Source organism: Trachurus japonicus, chromosome 9 (assembly GCF_045865225.1).
Source record: "Trachurus japonicus isolate A0001 chromosome 9, Traja_1.0".
NCBI lineage: Eukaryota > Metazoa > Chordata > Actinopteri > Carangiformes > Carangidae > Trachurus > Trachurus japonicus.
Window position 1 is genome coordinate 30,597,843 of NC_140915.1, and position 24,523 is coordinate 30,622,365.

A 24,523-nucleotide genomic window follows, 5' to 3' on the forward strand; every position below is an offset into this window, starting at 1 on the left:
ATATTGAAATTTCATGTTTTAAATGTACTCAAGTTATTTTTGTCAATAGCTCATTATAATGTTCATAGACAAACATGAATCACCAATAATAAAGAAATGATGATCCATATTCAATGGTTCTAGGTGTTTAGATGACGGTCTAGAAACTGAATACTTTGGGCATTTGGGCACAAAGCATTTTTCATGATCTGATAATAGTTTTATGTAGTTCCCTGATATTTCCTCATTAAAAAAAATCTTGAACATCATCAATGTCAGGATAGACATAGTACTAGTAATACAATCCTCTATAGTGATTTCCTGTGTGGTTGGTATAGTATGTCTATGGTTGGTATGACCATGTAAAGCTTATGGTACAGCCCTTTAAAGCCACAGCGGAAAGAGGGCGGAAGTATGATGACGTACAGGAAAAAGGTCCAATAGGGTGTAGCGCACTGCAGCTCGCTCAACATTATTACTAGTCTACATTGTTTATTTATTACCGGGCAGCCTCTTTACCATCCGGCCAACCAGCGCAGGTTTGTGTGCGTGTGTGTGTTCATTATTTAATTATTTTGTACTTTTTGTCTCGTCGTATTTTCAGTTGTGTGTAGGCTACGTCGTGTAGCCCGGACTGTGCTAACCTACACGGCTCTATGAACCGCCCTGGGGCTTGTCAAGATTCAACACATCCAGACAGGAATGAGTGGGTTTTCTCGACTGACTGGGTGTAATTAAGGTTTCAGCTGCAGTGGAAACAAGAAGCAGACCGTTTACGATGTGTGCATGAAATAACTGTATCTGCGAAAACAAAGTACAAAACATAGTAAAACATAGTAAAACTCTGAAGCTGAGTAATGTGGACTGCGGGAACCTTAGACCCGCACCAGAATGTGCCAAATCAGTGTGTGTACCGGTCTGTAGCCTACATGTTAATCCATCAAATTTGTGTGTGTATCGCACATTATCTTTGTTTAATGAAGACGGGACACCTCCCAGCAGCCACACACACACACACACACACACACACACACACACACACTGTTCGGCCGGATGCTGAGTTGTGTTGCTTCATGTCTGGTAAAGTTGGGCCCAGTCAGACTGACAAGAAACACACCGACTCACTGTTTTGACTTTCAGGTTAAAACCTGACACATAAAGTCTGTTACTGCATCATGCGGTGGAAGAAGCTTTCAGCTAGCCTGCTGCTAAGACACAACCCTATAGCTACCGGTCATGTCGGAACTCCGTAGGTTTGACAAGAACAGCTCAACTAAATATGATTTAACACAACCAACATCATGTTGAATCCTAGTCCGAGCAGACAGTGTGATGATAGACTCTCAGTTTAGGGAGTTAAGCTGCACGAGACTCAACTGTTCCTGCACAGAGGCTGAGGAAAGGCTGGGTTCATGATGACAGAGCAACATCTACTGGCCAGAATGTGAAATACACCAATGCAAACATTAGTGTTTTAGGAAGTATCAGTACAAGGGAAACCATGATTTTGTAGATATTTTTTTATTTTATTTTAAACAATCAACACATCCTTAAGTATAGTTAAATAAAGCATTTATTAATGTTACACAACTATGCTCATCAGGTATCAGTCTTGTCCATACCTTGGCTAATCCATTGACAATACAATCAGCAGTGTCCATCACTATTATAATCCAGCTATAAACTTAATCTCTTGTCATGAAGGTCCTATGCACACAGTCATGTGATACAGACAAGAAGTAAGGCCTCACATATCAAATACAGGATGTATGAAATGATCCAGCCACATTCCACACAAACCTCAAAACCTGAATATCTCATGACGTCACTAGTTTTCAGTTCTCTCTGCTTGGTAAACCTTTTGGCTGGATCCGAGAAATGCTTGACATTGAATGCTCAGTGTTCCAGGGTTTGGTGTACAGCGAAGGCCAGGTATAGGCTATATACAATGATAATCTTATAATGTTGATTTGATTTCTTACCACTGGTAATTCAAATTCTCTGCCCTCTTCAGTCTCCACCTGTGACCTTTGGGCCCTGACCTCGCCTAAGAGCAAACTGCAGCCACAGCTAGCGGGATGGAGGAGGAGGAGGCCAGGAGTTTCTTGGGTAGATTTGTGGAGGAGTTCCCAGCTGCTCTGGAGGAAGGCAGCCCGTTGCCTGTCAGCCCCCTGAGCTGCAGAGTCACCGAGGGGGAGCTCCAAGGAGAGAGCCTGGAGCTGGGCCTGAGGCTGCTGGCTGCCAGGTGAGACCGGCACGGAGAGGGACGCAGACTAGTCCATGTATTACAGGCCTGTAGGAGAGAGAAGAGTTATAGCAACACAACATTCAACGCAACAAACAACAAGACAAACAGTGCTTCCATCTGGCCTGCAATATCATAAGATACAATTAAATGTTTGTTACATTCCATCAAAAGCTCATCCTGCCTTTCTCATTATGGATCATAGAACTTCATTAGTCTTCATTTAATTATCAACTCTTACAGTCAAAGAATGAAATGAATGTAATTAAGCGTCAGAGTCTTCTCTGCAGCAAGCTGTATTAGTAGGTATCTTCTTTAATATGCTGATGTCTCTGCTATGTATTCAGATAGCTGTGTTAATAATTGACTACCACTTCATTATGAGTTCCATCAAAATGATTTATGAATGGAACATAATAGTGTTCATTAACCTCCAAACTGAGAGAGTGACTCCAGCAGATTCCAGGGTGCAATGTGTGTGTCTGTGTGTATACAATTACATATGTGTGTGTTATAATTAGTCTCTATGAATGAACATTCAAGCTCAGCTAAAGTTAACTATCTCTTCTTGCTCACATTGTTCATCTGAAGGAAAGACTCTCTCTCTCCATTGTTGTGTCCACTTCCTGTTTCTGTGGGCCCAGTCTTCCCTGCACCAACATGTCCTGCTATGAAGGAAATGACAAGTTGATCTAAGTTACATGTGAAGTAAGCAGCTTCAGTGTAAATGTGCAGCTGCTTTCAGTCATATTTGTGTTTGAAGAGTCTTGTTTCTCTGTAAACTCTGCATGTACAGCTGTGTGGTGAGATGGTGTTGTTGCTTGTGTGTTGGTTCAGGGCCGCTCCTGCAGGCCTCAGTGCCGCCCTGTGCCACGCTGCCTTGTCCCAGCTGCTGCAGAATGACCTTTCACCTTTCCAGTGCCCTGAAGAGACTGAGGTTGCCCAGGATGAAGAACAGAGAGTTACCTGTGAGTGTTTTACGTCTGTGACATGTGGGCATTTGTATTGTAGGGTTTTACTGAGAGGCAGTTGCAGCTGGTGCATATGGAGAGTACTTCTACGTAGGCTAGTAGTCTTACTATATTCAAATACTTCTCTATGATATTGACATTTAGAAAGGCTTGATGGACAATCATTCTGATGATTGTGGATCACCGTCATCATGATACTATGGCACAACTGTGCAACTAACAAATTGAATATTGCTCCCCAATTCATGAATTGGATAAACGAGAAAGTACCAAGTGACTGTCATTTATTCCTTGTGTATTTCTGTTTTTTTTTCCATCAGTACTTAAGTCAGAAACAGTCCAACGACTCTTCCTCAATAAGCTCATAGATGTAGGATTGGCATGGCATCAGAGCCTCCCCAAGCGCCCCCCCTGCCCCTCCCAGTTACACCAGTGCTTTGTTCATGCCATCAAGAACACAAGGAGAAAGATGGAGGACAGACACATGGCCCTGGCTGAGTTTAATCAGCTGTTTGGAATCCAGGTACAAGGCTTTCATTGGTCGTCACTGATTTCCTTGTGTTGCTTCTGTTTCCAAGATTTCATGATAATGAATTCAGTATATCTGATCTTTCTCTCTCTCTCTTCTACAATGGTCCAGGACGGAGTCCAGCGTGCCTATTTTGCTGTGTTTGATGGACATGGAGGAGTGGACGCTGCCAACTACACTGCCACTCACCTCCATGTTGCTCTGAGCCAACAGGAAACACTTCAGAGCGACGCAGCCGCGGCCTTTAAAGCTGCCTTCAAACAGACAGACGACATGTTCAGAAGAAAAGCCAAGAGAGAGGTAAGCTACTACAGCAGCTCTGGGTTCAGCACACAACATCAATTACACACACTGGAATGATTACAAGACAAGACAAGTGTATTTGTATAGCCTGTTCTTCACAAACTGCTGGTCTGGGCTAACAGGCAGAAGCATGAAATTAGTCACATGTGAAGGATTACTTCATGCGATTTGTTCATTAGTAAGCAGAGCTTTTAAAAAAAAAAAAGTTTTGTCCTTGTTGCTGAAAAATCGTCTCATGCCGTCATGACAGTTGTCTGCTGCTGAATTTATAAATATTTGAGAAAATGTTATGGTCTGAATCTGAATTAATCAACTAATAGGCAACTGATAATTCACCAGAAAATTAATCATTAGTGGCAACCCTTAAAGAAACAGACACAAGGTGTTGTATGGAAACCACTTTGTATTCAGTCAATAAAAGTTACATTTAATACAGACATTAGAACTCTAAATACATACAAATAAAAGCTATAAGAGAGCTATTTACCAGTTAATTAATTTTCAACTTGAATTTTAAAACAAAATTACAAGTGAATTTCTATTCTATTTCTATTAATCTGTCTGCCTAATTTAGTCTAACAGATTATTCTTGTGTCTTTCTTCAGCATTTGCAGTTTTCACTTTGTAATTTCTCCTTTGACTTAAAGACATGTAAGCAGAGTGTGTGTTGTGTTGTTGCAGCGTCTGCGGAGTGGTTCTACAGGTGTGGCCGTGCTCATCCAGGGTCAAGAGCTGACCATAGCCTGGCTCGGAGACTCTCAAGCAATGCTGGTCACTAAAGGACAGGACGTAACTCTCATGGACCCCCACAAACCAGAGAGAGAAGTAAGGATGCCACCCACACACACACATACACTGACATACTTTCTGTGGAATCAGTATGTGTTGCAGCCCAACATGTCTGTTGCATATGGAATAAAAATGTGATGAACATTGCAGTCAGTGTTGTCAGTGGTAGGAAGGTGACCAGCTGTTCAGCTCTGTCCCTTTTGTCTCTTTTGTCCTCCAGGATGAGAAACAAAGAATTGAAGATCTTGGTGGCTGCATCACATTCATGGGTTGCTGGCGTGTTAATGGCACTTATGCTGTGTCGAGAGCTATTGGTAAGTCTCTAACAAACCATCATGACTAACATGGTCTCTACATGTTGTAGAACATTCACTAAAGTCCATAGTTCCAGAGTTTATTAGTAATCCGGTGAACGTTGAACCCAGTGTCACAGAGCAGGTGCATGACAAGAGACTGATGCAGAGTGAATACACAGCTGTGGCAGGACGGGGGGTCACACGTGTTTACATTTAGGGGTCCTACTGGGTCACACATGCAGTTTTCATGCAGACATACAACTGACTTAACAGGAGACAGGGAAAACCCAGATGTATTAGGGATCAATTAATATTTTCTTCCATACACATTCTACACAAACCAGCACTTATCACTTTGATGAGCCAATTGTGTTTGCCAATGTTTATGTTATGGTCATCAGACCACTTTGTACTCTTGTGTGCTATTTCAGTTTGAGCATTAAAAGGCCATGACAAAAATCTGGATTATCAAAATGGGTGGCAACAGGTAGAATTAGAGTGAAATAAAAAATAAGAGTCAAGCCACCCTTTCAACCCTGAATGATTGATCATTACCATTTAAAGAAAAAGTGCTCTGTGAGGGCATTGTTTTGCCTTTTGGTCAGATGTGAGCTGGCAACATTTTTGAAATTTTCAAGTGGGCCTTGAGATGCTCTCAAGGTATTCAACATATATCATTGAAATTCCAGTACTGAAAATACTGAATGTAATGTAGAATAATGTGTTAATTCCTTCATGTTAATTATTAATATAAGTGGGGATACTGGGGGGATGTTGTGATATGCAGTAGTATGAGTAGGAACTGATAAATAGCGCAGTGAGCAACCCGGACGGGTATTGATGTGACACGCTGTACATGTGTATGTGTTATTCTTGTGCCTTGCTGACCAATACTTCAGTCATGAGCAACATTTTACCTGGTGTATTAATTTAGACCTAGATTTAACCAATCTGATCTGGTGTATCAGCTGCAGCTGCTAACCACACCTCATTTCTCCAGGCGACTTTGATCAGAAGCCGTATGTGTCTGGAGATGCAGACAGCTCAACAATCCAGCTGTGTGGAGATGAAGACTATGTTTTATTGGCATGTGACGGCTTCTTCGATGCGGTCAAGCCTTCCATGGTCCCAGATCTGGTCTTGGATGCTCTCCAGCAAACTGGTGAGCCTGAAGAAGGCGCTCCACAGTTTGAGGAGAAGCCTGGGCTGAGAGTGGCTCAGCACCTGGTGAGTCATGCTAAGGCAGCCGGTTCTAGTGATAACATAACAGTGATGCTGGTGTTCCTGCGTCCGCTGGAGCAGCTGCTCTCTCGGGACTTTACTTCGGGAACTGCACAAGCTTCTTAGGAGTCCACATCCCAGAATGCTCCACAGCAGTGAAGGAGGAGGTCTGCTGTTCCCCACTTCACCAAGCAAATGCCACTCAGTATATACAGTATTAGCCTCTTTCTGCCTCCAGGTGCTGACATCTTTACAAACTAAAGAAGTTCATTTGAGCCTAACAAAACACAGCAGAGTGTCATCATACGATATCACTGTTAGGGTGAGTAGGAGTTCTTTCTAGCATGGTTTCCCCTGCTGAAACACCCCTCCAGTGCTCCCCTCCATTCATATTTATATATGTTTTAAAAGAAATATAATTTACATAATATTTGTTGCATATTTTGCATTTTGACTGATTAGGAAACATTAGAGAAAGTATGACATGAAAAATATGTAAATGCCACAATGATTTGAATGATTCCATATTGTCTGTGCCAGAAAAAGAAGCTTGTCTCCTCTTGAACTTCATACTGTTATTAAGTCTGTTACCTTTGTTGAGTTCAGTGTTTTTATTTGTTGCCAAAAAACCTCTTACCCACATGTTCTCTAAGCATAATACATATTAATGAACAATTTGTTTCATACTGTGTCTTTTAAGTCAAGGAACTCTCACCAAGTGCAGTTCTGCAGTGGGACTGGAGTCGCATCCACTGATCATCACTGTTTGGCCTAGGAAACTTTAACTGTTAAGCCAGTGAAATCCTTCTATAGCTCTTAGCTGAGCTGCATGGGCTAGTTGCACTTTTCTATGAAAGTTTGTTTGTAAATGTAACTTCGGTCACCCTCACACTGTCTGCCAAGCAGTAAGGTCATTTAATGTATTCTACACTGTGCACTTTGCAGGAAATGATCTGGATTAAACTGGTAAACCCTGGAACTGACCCTGGGTCAGGACCATAATTGTAAGATAAAGTGTTTAGGATCTCTGAAAAACATGTGTTAAACCAGAAGCAACCTGACAAAAGGATCACAAGGCAGCAGTATAGTCATCATTTTAGTTTTTTCGGAGCATTGTTGTGGTCTAGCTAATTGCATCTTGGCAACCCTCTGATGGAGGGTCAATTAATGTGCAACATAGTGCTGATCTACTGGATCACAAACTAACAGTATTTCTCACAACTGTGTGTTTTAAAATCTTCTACTCTTTTTATGGTTTGTATGGTTCTTAATCATGTCTTATTGATAATATGAATATTTGAATAAACAGCTGTAATGCATTAAAGATGTACATTCTGTGTTACTGTTTTAAAGAATGCTTATCATATATAAATGCCTATTCCACATGTTTACAGCAAAGTCTAGTTTACTGAATAATGAGATTTGAAGGAATGCACTGAAGGCAACAAGAATGGGAAGGGAAGACCAACAGTATTTGGAGAAACAGTTGAATTAAAAATGAGAGCATGAGAGAACTGGATTTCAAGAATGGCATCAATCAGGCGGGGGAGTGAAATTCTGATCAGTTTTAGCAATCTCGGAAAACACAAAACGGCTACCAGAAAACAGCAGTTGATGTGTTAGACAAGAAAATCAGATTCATTAAACAAACTTTTTATGGTTGAAGAATTCAATACATAACATATACAGTATATTCTTCGTGCCAGGGTTTCATGCAACCTGTCGGGGTTATTTCTCCATAACAACCTCCGAACTATACATTATCCCTTACATACTGTATATAATAAATTGTGTAGATAATATAAAAATAATGCTGATCACAGACAAACAAAATAAATGTTCAGCGAGTGACAGCTTGCCACAGGAATGATACGGAGCATTTTAAGAGACTTTTCTCTGATTGCTAGGGTCTTTAAGTTAAAGAAAAAACAAAAACACCCCTGCCTGTGGACACAATTTCTCTCCCAAACTCCTTCACCTGGATCTCAAAGATCTCAAATTTGTCTCTTTTTTTCCAAAGATGAAGTGACCACCATCCATGGTCACTTCATCTTTGGAAAAAAAGAGAAAAATTTGAGAAGAAACAGATTAGATATTTGTGGTCAGAGGTCAAGGTCACAGTGACCTCAGAAAACAAGTTTTGGCCATTCACATTGTCAATAATCACAATAAATGAAGATGTGGTTAAGACTTTATTTTATTTGGTGTTGTAGGGTTATTACATAGCAGACACAGTTCAGACACTCCTCTGTCTCAGCACAGTGTTGTACATCACACCTGTTCCCACTGAAACTATTAATACTTGGTAATTCATGTGGAAGTAAAGAGTAAAATTTATTGCTATGACTATGACCACAAGTAATGGAGATGACCCGCTCATCAGCCGTTTAACCTTTGACCTTCAGGTTGAGACAGTAACTCTGTCCAGTCACATGAGAGATTTTCACATCTGAATGACAGTTGATAATTCTCATACGCTCATCCTTGTAAATGCTCAAATGCTCATGGTGGATTTCTTGGTTGGTCCTGGGCTGACTCTGTAAAGTGCCTTGAGGTAATTATGTCGTGATTTGGTTCTGTACAAATAAAAGTGAACTGTAACGGATCTGTGATGGTTGATTTATGTTTAACTGTATGGCACAGAAGAATAAATATATATATGTGTGTATATATACACACACACACACACACATATATATATACATATGTATATATATATATATATATATATATATATATATATATATACATATTTATATATATATATATATATATATATATATATATATATATTTAAACTAAAAATAATAATTAAAAAAACTAAATACAACTGTGTTATAGGCAGTGACAGCCGGCTGAATGGCTGAATGGACACCTGCAGAAAGAAACTCAGAGAGTCAGTCTTCAGCTCTCTGACTCAGCAGACTGACAGGCAGGTGGTTTCTGGAGCCCATCACACCAGAGACCACTGAGACCAGAGCAAACCTGAGAGAGGGCCAGTCACACCAGTTAGTGGAGCAGCAGCGTGTCCTAACCAAGTGGCAACCTGCAAGGATGAAAAGTGAAGCCATCACTGAAGTACTAAAACCCTCTGGACTGGCTCCAAAAGGTGAGCCAGTTCCCATAAACTCACATGTTACAATGCATATGCTAAGGGCACAAGCCAGCATGCAGACTTAATATAACTTAATGTCATTTTCCTTTATAATATGATTACATCTTATCTTATCTAGAAACAATAACTGAAAAATTGGTTTCCAGTAGAAATCACACTGACACACATGGATGATTTTGGGGTTCAACATATAATTATAATGGCATCTCTGTGCACCCCCCCAAAAAAACATGGGGGCTCTCAGCTCTCTCCAACAAAAAGAAGCAGCAGAGGAACACAAAGCATGTTCACTCTAATGTCCACCGACTGAGACAATAATACAATGAGTCCACATGATGTGACCACCGGCCTCAGCCCTCAGCTGCAGTGACACTAGTTGCCCACCTCTGCCCCTATATCTAACATCAGACAGTCAAACAGGGCCAAGGAGTACAGGACTGTGCATTTTGAAGTCATCACAGCTTTTATACCTGGATTAAATGAATACACAATAGATACATGGTCTCATTTCAAGGTAGAGAGAGGGAGATTAATGCACTCAGTGAGGGACAATAAAATGTGTAACGAAGGCAGAAGAACTGGATGGAAACGGGTTTGTCAGAATTTAGGTCATGTCTGTCCGTCCGTCCTCTGTCTCTCACCCTGAGCTTTCTCCTGTTTTTTCTTGGGAGTTTTTCCTCAGTGAATGTGAGGGTCTAAGGACAGAGGATGTTGTTATGATGCTGTGTAAAGACCTTTGAGACAAGCTGATTGTAAAAATGGGCTGTACAAATAAAATCAGCTTGTCTTGCCATTTAGGTGTGGTGCCATTCAGACAACTGTCAGTAATCTATGCTGCACATGAAGATGCAATGATAAACTAATCAATGGCTTGAGGCACTGGGCGACCATCAGCTCACTGTGCATAATTCTGACTGATACAGGCCCCGCCCACCAACACAGGTGTCTTCATTCAGCTAAGACAAGAGGAATGACACTGCTGCTACCCTGTCATCCATAGACTGTCAATGAACTGGAAAGGATGGTTTTCACCTGAATGTTGTGTTATAAAGCTGAACACAAGTCGTTTCTGAGGTTGGAACATCTATATCACCTACAGCCCTTCAACTGTCTGCAGAGCTGCTCCAGGTTCAGCTGCAGATGGAAGAAATCAGCAGCTCAAGAGTTTCTCTGCTTGGTCATACAAAGATGCATTTATTGATTTACACAGACATGTGAATATCACTGGAACTACTCATCATGTCTGCTAGTGAGTGCTGCTGTCATGAACCACACACCACACTGTTGATGTTGATGATCATCACTGATGATGTAGAGATGAGTCAACTCTGGCCCACTGCACTCTGGTGTGTGTGAGGTGGGATGGGAGGATAAAAGCAGAAGTTGGTGATTACCAGTCTTATTTCTAGTCAAAACAAATCTAATTCTACTTAAAATAAGACTCGTCACATAAAAAGTAGCTTGTTTTTAGGCACTTTTTTTTTTTTTTACTTCTTTCAAGCATACTTTCACTTGAAATAAGGAGAAAAATCTAATAGTGGAGCAAGTTTTTCTTTCTTATTACAAGCACAAAAAAAACATGCTTTCACTGGCAGATTTTTCTTCTTGTTTTAAGTAAAAATTTGTTGAAACAAGTGAAAATGATCTAAAAACAAGTTAATTTTTAGTATAGGAGTCTTATTAAAAGTGGAAAGAGAGTAGTTTTGACTAGAAATTAGACATTTTGACAGGAAATAAGACAAATATTCTTGGATAGATTTTGAGTTTTTGCAGTGTAGGAGCTGCTGCTGTATCTATAGGCTGCTGTTGTTGGTCCACTCGGGGTTGTGGAGTAGCTACTTTGAAAAGGGAATCCGAGCTGAGCTGTCATTTTATTGCTTAACTACTATTATGGTGAAAACAATCCTGCTGTCCATAGCCAGAAACATGGAAGTCGGACACAAATGCTCTACGCACTAACTTTCTAACCAGCTAGTTTACTCGCTTGTTCAGTTTAGCAAGCTAGTTGGCATGGTCGCTAACAGGACTGAGGACACATTTGTACAACTGTATCCACTGAGCTAATTAACTCCACTACCACACATGTGGTTTCATGCTGGAGTGACAGGGCCTGCGCGGTAAACTGTATAAACTCAGTTTAACATTTGAGAGTATTCATAGACATTATTCTGGACTGGACTGGCTCTTCACACTTGGGAGACTAGACTGGCAGAGGGGTGTGTGACGTGTTGTAGTAGAGTAGAGCATGTGGGGACAGCATTAAGGTTTTGGTGTGACTGGTTCCCTGGTTTACCTTTGACAGCAGCAGAGATTTTAGTCCAGCTGGGTGGCTGAGGGGCGGACAAAAGACAACCCAAACTTCATGGGACTAAGAAAGTAAAAGGCACTTCAAAAAACTGTAACAAATTCCAGTGTAACTACAGAGAATATATAGAGATATATACTGTTTATACAGACATCATCATATAGGAAGGAATGCAAAGACAGAGTATAAATACTTACGCACGCAGACAGACACACACTCACTCTCTCACTCACGCACGCGCACGCACACACACACACACACACACACACACACACACATCAGTTGTGTCTAATTTACAGAGATGTGGAACAAAGTGACGTCAGATGAGTCTTCTTTCACCGTATTCTCCACAAAAGGGTGAGGTCATATGTCCACACCAGGTCTGTCCACAGGCTCTGATAGGCATTTAGTTGGTGTAGTACCTCTAGTCCCGTTAGAGACGAGTGTCTTCTTGGTGAGAGTGTCTCCACCCACAGGTCACACTGGTGAATCATGTTGTGTAACTTTCACAGTCTCTTGATCTCTGTCTTGGTGAACTTTGGGAGATACAGGAGTGAGCACTTTCCAACACCACCATTATGTATGTATGTGTGTGTGTGAGTGCGTGTGTACAGGTATATACTGTATGTATGTATGGATTGATAAAAGATGGGAAGAGGTGTGTGATAAAGCACATTGAGGTTTGAGGACAGGACTCGTGGCTATAGGTTTCAGTTGCTGTGCAATAACTGAGGAGTTGCATAGGCAAGAAAATAAGTGGTTCCTGATCATTTGACCATTCCAAAGAAACGAAAGCGAAGACAGGTGTGTTCCCATCCACATGAACGGTTCAGATCCAGCTCCTCAAAGAAAAAGAAGCAGCAGTCAGTGCAGTCAGCAGCTGACTTGTGCAGGGCATGATGGAATGGTGAGTGTATACGTCGACTGCATGTGCAGCACGTGTACATGTCTGTCCAAGAGGCTCGGTGCAGACACCTACAGCTCCGTGTCCTGGTACTGCTGGGAGGCGGTGGTGTAGTATCCTGGTACTGCCTCCTCCTCTGGCTGGTAGAAGGGACATTCCTCTGTGGAGGGCAGAGGGTTCTTCGCTTCAGGGTGGGAGCTGGAGCTGGAGCTGGAAAAACACAGACAACACAAGGTGCACTGAGTCCTACTACCTCCAGTTCTTCTATCAGCCTCAACAAGTCTGTATTTTTTCAGTTTGACGCATTCAGAAACAGCAACAGAGACTGCATGACTGTGTCTCTAAGACTCTTGTGAGCAACACATGGGCTCTGCAACGGTATGTCCTCTCTCCCCTCCTGTTTCATTGCACACCTAGATTTTAGGCACAATTCAAATGTAGTACACCTACAGAGGCTCTCTGGTGACTGTCATCATGTGGTGTGTTCGCAGTGAGCAGAAGGGTGAGGATGGAGGTCAGGTTGGTGATTGCGGAGTGTTTCCACGCTGACTACATACAAAATTAAGGATTTTAAACAACTGTTTTTTTTTTTACTCAGACCATCAGCTCTTGTTAACATTTCTATGTCTCCCACATTCTGTGTTATAAACTGTTTTCTTGTCTGTATACAACATCTATTGCATGTCTGTCCATCCTGGGTGAGGGATCCCTCCTCTGTCTCTCACCCTGAGGTTTCTCCAGTTTTTACCTGGGAGTTTTTCCTCAGTGGATGTGAGGGTTTAAGGGCAGAGGATGTTGTTATAATGCTATGTAAAGCCCTACACAAATAAAATTGCCTTACCTTACTTTGCCATCACTTCCACATCTGTCACAAACATTCACCTAATTACTACAAATCTTTTGTTCATATTTATATATCTACATTTATTTGTATGACTGTCTTTGGCTTTCATCACAAGTCACAAGTGGTCAGCTCTTTGTATGTCTGTTCACGCCTGAATTTTGTTGTGATCAGATCTCACTTCTCTGCTTGATATGCAAATAAAAGTGTATATGTCGTTTTAGCCAATCAACAGACAGCAACATATTGTGGTTGGGACAAGTGGTTGCTCACTAAGCAATAGCATGGATAAAGTTTATAAAAGTTTTTTTTCTGGCTTTAATAGGCCTTTGTTATGATAGACAGAATGAGAGAGGTGGGAAATGAGGGTAGAAAGAGAGGGGGATGACATGGATGTGAACTTGGACAACTGTAGTAGGGACAGTTGGGATTGCATTATCAGCAATCACCCAACAATAGCAATAATAACAATCAAATAATTTTGAAAGTGATAAGAACAATGTGCAGGGTTTATTTTTGTCTAGATGAATTAGAGAGAACCTACCCGATAGGCTGAGGGCGACTGTGGTCCAGCTTGGCTGTTTTCAGAGGAACAGCGTAGATGTCTGGATGTTTCTGAGCAATTTCCAGCTGGAAACACAGGAGACTGATTAAACCCTGTGATCACTGGGATTCAAACAAACATCTTTCCTGTCTGAATACATAACAGTCCTGTGGATGTACCCACCCTGGCGTTCTGTGCCTCCTGCAACTCTAGTATCCTGTGGGCTCGGGCGAAGTGATCCATCTTTTCAAAGGCCTTGATCTTCCCCAAGAAGGACCTCATGGACGGGTCATCGGCAGGACCGTCACTGGCCACCTCCTCCTGCTGCTTGCAGGGTACCACACCTGGCGGGACCACGAGTGGGTGAACCGTCGTCTCCATGGGTGCAGAGGGGGGCTGTAATGCTCTGAGCGGCCGCAGTTTGTTGAAGGAGCTGAAGTGGTGAATTAGAGGAGGGGGCGACGGGCTGGGCAAGACAGCCGAGTGGGATATGGGCGGTGGGGGGTCGTTGTTGCTGCTGGCTGGGCTGCTGCTGGACGGAGAGTCGTAACTCCGGCTGGAACTCGGTGGAGCAGGATGCTGTTGGCGGGGATGGTGCTGTGGGTTGATGGCTGCGGACACAAAGACCGGCTCGTCCCTCAGAGAGAGCTTCACCTGAGCAGGGAGGGAAACCATCAGAGCGCTGTGCTCAGACTGATAGTGACAGAGACAGGCCGTTCTACAACATGAGTTTCACTCTTCAGATCAGTGTTTAAATTCTTCTGTTGCACAAAACAGTTTGGTTCTTAACTAATGACTTCCTTAAATTGGAATGTGTTGCAAGAGGGTCAGAGGTAGATTACTGTAACTGAAGAGATATCAGAGTAGTCCGGGTCTCAGCCGTGGCTCTGGCTCAAAGGTTATCTTAAGTTTTAAACTGTCATCTGAATAACGGCTGAATAGCTGAAAATGTTGTGAACGTTTTCAAGTTTGAATGAAGTCTGTAGCTGAAAGTACGCTGAAGTATTTTCAAGTTTCTTTTATAATGAGGCTACTATGTTTGCCTTTTTAACACGGGATGAACAGCAATGAAAATACAGTAAATGAGTCATCCACCGGGTGTTGCGTTCATGAGCACACTCAAATTCCAAGGCTATAGTTGATGTGTATGAGGTTTGAGTCACACCAACTGCACTGGGTGGTCAACTGTATCCAGTCCACTACTGGTTGACCAAATAGCCCATTAAGCGCAAAAAAAGGGTTGAGCCACCATATTAGGAGGTAGGTGCAACCTGTTCACCTGCGGCCATGACGCAATCAAGGAAAGAGGGAGAGAGAGAAAAAAAGAGAAAGATTGCGGATCGAAGTCATTTTGGGTGAAGTGGAGTCCAGAAAAAATATTTAATTCTCTTCTGTTAGTGGTGGTGTGACTGGGACAGGTCAAAGGCGTGGAGGGAAGAAACAGATTTAGTGAATTAAGTAGGCCTATCCTTGGTTGATTAAAGAACCGTTTAAGAAGTAAAGCCAGAATAGTTCGATATGAAACATGAAATTTTTTTTTTTTTTTTTAAAACACACAACTACAGAACTACAGCAGGGACGGGAGGAGGAGGCTCTTCACAGTCTCAGCTGTAGAGGAGCATGGTTGTATCAACACAGGCAGGTTATATTGTTACAGAAGCACCAGCCGTCTGTCACAGCTTCATCCAAACCGGTGCCGACTGCCTGCTGCGCAGGGTGAAGTGTGCGCCCACCGAGCGTGTACTGTAGCAACACAAAAAAACGTTTTTTCCGGTTTTATATCAGATTATTATCATCATAAAATGGAGCCTTGGCGTGTTTGTGCGTGTCCGATCCCTAAAACGTCTCTCTCTCCAAATATTTCTAATTGTTTGTCATGTTTAAATTACGTGTTTCAAAGGCGTCGGCGTATTTTGAACATGAGAGAGAGTAATACGGATTAAAATTGTAATTTTCAACAATAACAAGCAGTATTTATTTGCATTCCTCCATTTACACAAGCGCTACACACAGTCCGGAGCAGGTGTAGATTTTGTGAGTAGCTACGAAAAAATCAGCACTACTAAAAGATTGATGAATGCGGAAATCCACGTAAATTTGCGCTGCTCAGGGTTTACACACAAATCCGTGCTGCTCACGTTTCATGAATGAGACCCTGTGTCTTTGTCCTCCAAACATTTTGTTCAAACATCTGGACCATTACCAGACATAGAATTCAGACCAGACAATGTCAGATATTAACCATCTCTCCAGCTTCTTCAACACCATGGATCAGACACAGTCCAAAGCCCAGAGAGATTCCCAGTGTCTTCAGACACTTGTTATGTACAGTCTCTAAACAGAGCTTGGTGTCTCACCTTGTTGTCTGGAAAAGACACAGGACTGGATCTGTTGAGGACTTCACGGCTGCTAATCTTCTTCATTCGACTCCTGATGTCTGGACTGTACCTACGCAAGATCTATGCGCACACACACAAACACACACACACAGTTAAAAATGCACTGACCTCAGTCTAATCTAAGAGAGCGGTTCCCAAATTTAACAATAAACAATACAGAGGCCAAATAATGCGTTCTTAGAGCATTCTTTTTATCTTAGTGATAAAGATAAAACATTCAGGACTGAACTGAAAGCAGCAGGAAGCTCCAATCTGCCAGTTCAAGCAGCATCTTGACTGAATCCTGAAGAAACCAGAGAATGTCTTCAGTGTGGGAAGATGAGTTCACTTTCATGATCACTGAGGGTGGACAGTTCACTAATCCACAGTTTGGTTCGATGGGCGATATGGAAGATATCTTTTTTTTTAAACAACAAAAATCATACTATTTTGAAAATGATTTTGGCCCACCTGCAAAACTTTCACGGCCCACCAGGGGGCCACGGCCCACAGTTTGGGAATCACTGTCCTAAGCCATTTGAGCCAGTGAGGAAGGGGAGTGAAAATCCTACATAGACCTGACCAGCTAATTTCACCACGTCTCAGGTCTATGAAGGGACACACTTTTGTGGACCACTTACTTCAAAACAATATGACCCTTGAACTGTCACACAGTGATGTTATAATCAAGCTGCCAGTAATATGTACCTTTAGTTACCTCATCTATCAACATAAAGTCTCCTGTAGACAGAATTGGACATGGAGATTAGTTTTGATAGAGACAGACAAACAGAGAGAGAGACACACACACACACACACACACACACACACACACAGAGTCAGAGAGACAGAGAGCGAGATGTGTGTATTACTTTGGTATATGCACTCTTTGCAAACATGTACTTGTTGTTATTTCAACACTAGTCTATTGAAGTAGACTGCTTCTTCTTCTTCTGGAGATCCAGTGAAAACTGGCTAAATACCACACAGGCCCAATTCCTCTCCCAGTCTGATGTCACATCACTATATAAACTGATCTTACCTACAGAATGTGAGCAACAGGAGGATTGAAACAAATCTGTATCCATGAGATAGTTTCAGTCACTGTATTGACAAAACTGATGAGATCATGTTTTATATTGACAGAACAGAAAGTGAGGCACAGTGCATTAGTAGCAGATTAAAATAATCTAATGTTCATACTAATTTAATTCAGATTTCCCTGCCTGTGTGTGTAATTTAGTTTTAATGTTGCTAATATGAAGAAAAAGCATCAGATTAGATTATAAGATTGTGATATAAGTTTTGTAGATGGCTCGACTGACAAACTTATTATAGCTGTCATGCTCACACCAACTGTCCATCCGTCTGACAAAATGCAGTGCTGCTGTAAAAACCACCTGGTCCTGAAACTGCAGTCTCTGTGTGTGTGTGCAGGAAGATGCTACACCTCCGTGATGACACTGGAGAAACACCATGTACTAATCTCCTTCTGTCCGTCTCCTTAAAATCAATTGGATTAGCCTGAGTCAGCTAACGATACATGGTGGTCTACTGTGGTCGTATTCTCTGGTAATCTACAATCCACTATGTGAAGCAGGGATCCACCAGCATCCCTTTGAGCCTGTCATTAAGAATGGGGGATTAGATGGTGGTAAATGCTCTTGAGAAGTGAAAGAACATAAATCTCACAGTTTGAAATGTTTGTAAAAATGGACCATACAAATACCTGCCTTGCCTTGCTGAACCACCTGGCTCAAATAAGAAAGAATGGGCCCAGTAGCACAAATATAAAGGACACCATCCACCCAAACATAGTCCTTGTAGGTGAACTACAGGGGTCTAGTGCATGTTCAACCTCTGGCCCTTAGAAAACAGAGGAGCTGCTCCAGGATCTGTGATGGCCTCCAGTCAGTAGGCATTTATCTTCAGATACCAGGACAATACATGATGTTTGTAGACGTAGCTTAGTGGCCAAAAGCACCTACAGTATGATCCTGCATCCTTGAATCCTAAGACTTTCTCACTTTCCAGGTAAGCCAGGATTAGCCTTCTCAGAAACTACTGGGGATTTTTGTCCTAGCTCCTTACTGCACTGAGATCAGTGAGTGATAAAGTTAGAAGTTTCCTCTCTTCAATCAGTCAGTAACACACAATTCCCACTGACCGTTACTAACAACGTAAAGACAGCAAATAGGTTCTATTAACCTTCCTTTATGTGTCTTGTCTACTGTTGCATTGTGGAGCTGGCTGCTGCTGCCGGCAAACATGGGACACAAGCAACCACTTCTTCAAAAACAAAAGTCTTCTTGCAAAAAACTTGATTAAACATGAAGGAAACAGAAAAAAACTTCTCCCACCCATAGAAGGTGCACATCCATTGTTTTTCCTTGCAACTGTTCTAATAAAAGTGCCCACAGTTCAACACAAGCACACATGTTTTCCCTCAGCACACACACATTCTGTTCTTGTAGTTAATGAAAGTTCAGTGTTTTGTTTTTTATGTTTTAACTTAAAATCAACAAGAATGTACTACGCTGGGACTGAACAGTTGATTGTCACATGGGACAGAAACAAGTGATCCAACATGGGTCTGTTGTTGCTCTCAGTTCTTTTAAAAGAAGTTGCTCTGTTAATTTTATATTGATCTGTTTATCCTGTTCAACATCTTTTTATACAGAGGGAATTTCACAATTGATTTTTTTTATTTTATTTTTTTTTAAGTTTTCTCATTTCAGGAATTTTATATGGTTCAGTGTCTGTTGTCTAATATGTTCTAAAGCACAAAAACGTTTTTGGTTTTAATAATATACTCTCTTTCTTTATATCATAATAATAACCTGTATTAGTTAATATTTCATTTCATTTATCTGGCATACATGGTTTCTACTTTAAGTTTAACTGGTGCCGGACTGTTTCCAGTCCGGCACCAGTTAAAGTGTTAATTGCTCTCTCACTCTTTATGTGTGTGTGTGTGTGTGTGTGTGTGTGTGTGTGTGTGTGTGTGTGTGTGAGACCTCCTCAGCTGTGACAGGTTCAGATGAACGACTGATGGCAGAGATGTGAACTGTCTCCACATCTGGCTCGTTGTCAGTGTAAGCCCCACCCTCGTCGGCCGTGTCGTCCAGGTCCGAGGTCAGCCGGCTGTCCATGCTGAGGTAGTCTGCAGACATGGCGGACAGAAAGGACAGACGCTCCACGTCTTGGCAGTCCAGATCAGTCTCTACTCCCTCCAGCTAGAAGAGACACATGATGGATCTTGGGTGTACAGGAAGGAAGGATGGACAGACGGATAGCAACGAGAGAAAAGAAGAAGAGACAAAGCCAAGCTGTAGAGAACTAGTAGCAAGAAGTAGAAGAACACTGAGTATTGTGCACACACAGGCAGCAGGAAGACAGAGGGGCAGTCAGCCCACAACAATAGTTATGAAGTCCAGTTTATAAGGAACACCATAAAGCTGGCTCAGTCTGATCCACCAGTCCGGTCTCAGGTGGTGTTAGTGTAAACTACAGCCACTGATCAAACAGGGATCAAACATTATGACAATCTGTATCCAGCTGAATCAGGACTGATCCAGCCTCAGGACAGCTGGACCAGACTGACCCAGTGTCAGCTGAGTGGACATTATGAACTGGACTCATACATGTGCTCATACATAGACATTCCTGGAGTGAAGCTGTGAAGTCAACATACTTAACATGTAATCACAGAAGCTGAATGTATATATATAAAAAATGAAAATAAAACAGGAACCCAGGTTCAAGCCCTCAGGTTCCCTGGTCTTTTAGTCTGGGTAGTTGGATCATGTTATATCAGAAGTAACATCCTTGACCCATTCTAATGACATGCATGAAGCCTAATCTGCCTAGCAACAGAGAAGAGTGAAACCACACCAGTGTCACACAGTTGAAATGTACAGTTGAATCTACAGCGACATATTAAGTTGTGAAAGGCAACACAATGTAAATATCAATCCAGACATCTATCCTTACAAATGTCCTTCAGAATCACAGTTCCTCAGTTCACTAATCATAATTAGTGTGTGTATGAGTGTATGAGTGTGTGTGAGTGTGTGTGTATGAATGTTACCTTGCCATCAGAGACCCACACAGCTTGCATCTGCTGCTCTCTGACTGAGTCTTTGATGCTGCCGTACCAGGCATCATTGGATGAATTCAGGTTGATGGTGGCTGGATGAGAAATTCATCCAAACTCAGCAAAGAAACTTCAATGAAGTAAATGACCAGCTGTGCGTTATGTTGCACCTGACTGTGTGTGTGTGACTGTACCAGTGAATAAGTGGCAGCAGGTCTTCCTCAGTTTGACAGCCTGCTCGTACAACTTGCGTGCACTGCGGTTGGAGCTGGGAATTATCCTCTGTCTCATGGCCTTGATGCCGTGCTTGCTGTCCGGGTTGAGGAAGATGACGATGGGATACCACTGGGTGTAGTTCAGGGTGTCCACCGCCTTGGGAGTCACATCAAGCAGGGCGTGCTTATCCTGTGTGGAGCAGGAACACAGGGTAATGGTTAGGGGTGGGAGAAAAAATCGATTCACATAAGTATCGCAATATTTTTTTTTGGCAATTTTTAAATCGATTTCTTTTTTTTTTCCTTTTTTTTTTTCAAAAATCGATTACTATTATTATTTTTTAGGGCCCGAGCGGCGACTGCAAGTCGCCCAGCGAAAGCCCTATTGTAATTGCTCTGTTTATTATTATTCTTTCATTATTTGTCTCTCAAAAGGATCGCATTTTTGGGGGCTTTAACATGCCCCAAAACGCGTCAATTTTGGCATGCACATCAGGCCTCGCAAAAAATTTTATATTTTAAAGTCGTTGGGAATGGGCGTGGTCAAATGGCTAAATAGCGCCCCCTAGAAAATTTCAAAACATCAGCCCAGCCTTTTTGTTTCACCTAGACGCATGAAATTTGGTGGGCTTATAGAACATGGCAAGACGCACAAAAAAGCCTCTTAATGTCATGGTGAAATCACAACAGGAAGTCGGCCATTTTGATTTGAACTTTTGACCTGTTTGATCTAACTCCTCCTAGGGATTTCGTCCGATTGACTTCAAATTGGCTAGAGACCACCAAGATGCAACTCTGATCAAAAGTTGTGCTCCGCAGGTCTCTAGGTCAAAGGGCGTGGCTTCTGGGGCCTTGAGGATTTTGGCGACTTTTCGTTTGCTCGCCATTTCACCTTCGAACAGCTCTAACACCCACACACTTTATCCGATCAGCTTCAAACTCACTGGACATGATGATGGCTCCGCCCTGAACGTCCCCATATATTAATTTCCTACGTTACTCATAGCGCCCCCTGGTGGTAACAGGAAGTGGCCAGGTTTTCCTTTAACGTGTACTGATGCCACATAGTTGACCCCATCAACTTCATTCCACTTCTAAAACATGCAGACTAAGGTGGTGAAGCTACATCATGAACGCTATGAAGCTACGAGTAATGGCGACCGTGTGGCGACGCGGCGACCATTCCTCGCCATGAAAATACGTTTGGCTTTTTGATGGCTTTAATGAACTCGTATCATCATGAAAATGGGTACACAGGTCAAGGGTCACGACCTCAACGTCTCCATATGCTCATAGACGATCTCACTCATGTCGCCCCCTAGTGGAAACAGGAAGTGCCATATTTTACATCAACATTGTCCGATTTCCATGAAACTTCACATGTGTGATGAGGGACTGACCCTGAACACACCTGCACGCATCCCATTACTGCCCCCTGGTGGACGAACCATCAACTGCTCATAACTCCTTCATGCTTTGTCCGATTTACTCCAAACTTCACATGAGTGATGAGGGGCCGCCCCTGAACGCACCCACCCACAACTGCTTAGCGCCACCTGGTGGATGAACAAAACATTGCAGCCCCAACATGCCTCAGGCCCCGCGGTCGCATGGGTGAGCGAGGGCCCGTCATCGCCGCTTGCGGCTTTAATTTATATATATTGTGCAATGTGCATTTTTTTTTACATACAGAGAGTCCAGGTTTTGAAAAGGGTTTAAGTTCACTTTATAATGGAGTATGTTATAGGCTTTATAATGGAGTATGTTATAGGCTCATACAGTATTTGTGTGCAGATAAATGTTAAAATGTAGCAGTTTACCTCAGTCTATATCTCATTTTGTCAGAAAGGTTTCAGAAGCCTGTTTTTTCTATACTCTTTTATTTTTACCTCTTTTATGCAGTCCAGGCTTTTGAAAAGAGAGTAAACATATATATTGCTGCTGAATAAATCTTGTGATGATGAAACTGATGTGATGTGTATTTTTGGGGGAAATATGGTTCCTGGAATAGTCTGTAGACAATCATAATCATTCAACTGTTTCACTGGTGTTAAAAATGCAGACTAAAAATCGAGAAAATCGGCAATATCGTAGAATCGAAATTTAAATCGAATAGGCATCCAAAAGATCGTAGAAGGATCGAATCGGGAGAAAAGCATATCGTCCCAGCCCTAGTGATGGTGTGGATCATATGATAGAGGATTCATTTTATCCAGATTATTTCAGATCAGGGAAGGAGACACCATCAGCGTGTGTGTGTACCTGCTCAATGATTTGTCGAATGGTGTTCAGACGGACCACACCTGAGGACTTCTCAGAACCAGCATCTTTAGGTTCGGTTTCTAACAGAGACAAACAATGAGAAGTCATTCACACACCACACAAGGCAAAGACACATAGACAACAAACACAGGAAGAGAACGAGAGACTCACTGGCAACAACAAACAGGTCAGGCATCTCAGTGGCCAGTCTCTCATTGGCAGCATCAGCGATTGGCCCAAACAGAACCACAGGACGCCGAAAACCAGCTGCAAATGATACAAAGTTAGTTACAATACTGCTGCTCACAGATCACAGTTTGTAACTGAACCATATACCTGTGAATAGCTTAAAGGGATAGTTCAACATTTTGGCAAATTGGCCCATTGCCATATAAGTATAGTCTTATGAGTAGGTTAATTACCTTTAATTGTCGGTGTAAACTATTTTTAGAACGGTGGAGCAGAGCCGTGAGCTGCTCAGAGCTACGCTACGGAGGCTCATGGGATTTCTTGGTTTCCCTCATCAAACTCATCAAATACACAATCCAACAACTCCAAAACGCTGTCGTGGACAAGTTGTGACCTGCACATTCACCACGCTATGAGATAATAACAGAACGTTATGAGACGGAGTTGTTTTAAAGGTAAATTCATGCAAAACCGCTGATGCGTGTTCCCGTCGGGGGAAGTTTTTCAGCAAGCAGTCTCTGCATTTGCCTCGAAAACAACGTTCTGTTATTGTCTTATAGTGTGGTGAATGTGCAGGTCACAACTTGTCCACCAGATGAGTTTGATGAGCGAAACCAGGAAATCCCATGAGCCTCCATAGCTCTGAGCAGCTCGCAGCTCTGCTCCACCGTTCTAAAAATAGCTTGCACCGACAATTAAAGGTAACAAACTCCTAAAACTGTAGGGATTATGGCAATGGGCCAATTTGCCAAAATGTTGAACTATCCCTTTAAATAGCATAATAACATTAGTCATGCTTATGCAGTATCATTGAAGTGGCCAAAGACATACAACAATGGTTTCAAATGTCATGAATCCAGAGAATAATTGATCATTTCTAATCTTACAACAGAAAAGCCTTTCAACATGAATCACTCACAACAACTAGATAACTCTCCTCTACATCTCCTATACTGTATGTGGTGACCTGAACTCCAAGACCCCTGAGGAGGTTCTGTGGAACCTGATACTGAGACACCACCATGGATCACCCACCCTCTCTGAGCACCACTCGCTCATATGCTGGGAAGCGCGTGGCCAGAGTCTGACTGATGGTGTTCTCTCTGCCCTTCCTCAGGTCTTTCCTCTTCACTGAGCGTTGACCTCGCAGCCTCCAGAAGTCGGCCCGATCGCCCACCACAGCTTTGTGAGAACTCTGCACGCTGGACATCTGCTCCGCTCTGATCGGGAGACAGACACCTGTCACTCACTCACACATTATCACATGTTCATTTGTATGCCCAACTGAGGACGAGACTGGACTCATTGGACATCAGACTGTACTCTTCAGACATTAGACTG

At 42.3% G+C, this 24,523-nt stretch overlaps 2 protein-coding genes across 5 annotated transcripts in view; one reads left to right on the forward strand and one right to left on the reverse strand.

Moving 5' to 3' along the window:
• Positions 1 to 401: 401 nt before the first annotated feature.
• On the forward strand, positions 402 to 7,032 carry ppm1f (protein phosphatase, Mg2+/Mn2+ dependent, 1F). Its single transcript, XM_085787352.1, has 8 exons — positions 402 to 518; positions 1,994 to 2,224; positions 3,062 to 3,192; positions 3,516 to 3,718; positions 3,836 to 4,024; positions 4,709 to 4,852; positions 5,037 to 5,130; positions 6,113 to 7,032. Exons 2-8 carry the CDS (start codon positions 2,058 to 2,060, stop codon positions 6,457 to 6,459), a joined length of 1,275 nt encoding a protein of 424 aa, XP_085643478.1. The 5' UTR covers positions 402 to 518; positions 1,994 to 2,057; the 3' UTR covers positions 6,460 to 7,032.
• Positions 7,033 to 12,332: 5,300 nt separating this feature from the next.
• LOC146981802 (tight junction protein 2-like) overlaps positions 12,333 to 24,523 on the reverse strand; it is a 58,984-nt gene continuing 46,793 nt past the window's right edge. For 2 of the 4 annotated variants that reach the window (XM_085787350.1, XM_085787348.1), the window contains exons 14-23: positions 24,218 to 24,402; positions 23,165 to 23,260; positions 22,994 to 23,073; positions 20,711 to 20,921; positions 20,511 to 20,611; positions 19,438 to 19,656; positions 16,400 to 16,501; positions 14,226 to 14,696; positions 14,043 to 14,128; positions 12,446 to 12,867 (exon numbers count right to left, since the gene is read on the reverse strand). In XM_085787350.1, the coding sequence (XP_085643476.1) occupies positions 12,729 to 12,867; positions 14,043 to 14,128; positions 14,226 to 14,696; positions 16,400 to 16,501; positions 19,438 to 19,656; positions 20,511 to 20,611; positions 20,711 to 20,921; positions 22,994 to 23,073; positions 23,165 to 23,260; positions 24,218 to 24,402 (1,690 nt within the window). In that variant the 3' untranslated portion in view covers positions 12,446 to 12,728. Of the gene's footprint in view, positions 12,868 to 14,042; positions 14,129 to 14,225; positions 14,697 to 16,399; positions 16,502 to 19,437; positions 19,657 to 20,510; positions 20,612 to 20,710; positions 20,922 to 22,993; positions 23,074 to 23,164; positions 23,261 to 24,217; positions 24,403 to 24,523 lie in introns of all 4 variants that reach the window. The other 2 variants (XM_085787351.1, XM_085787349.1) reach the window with 2 other exon arrangements.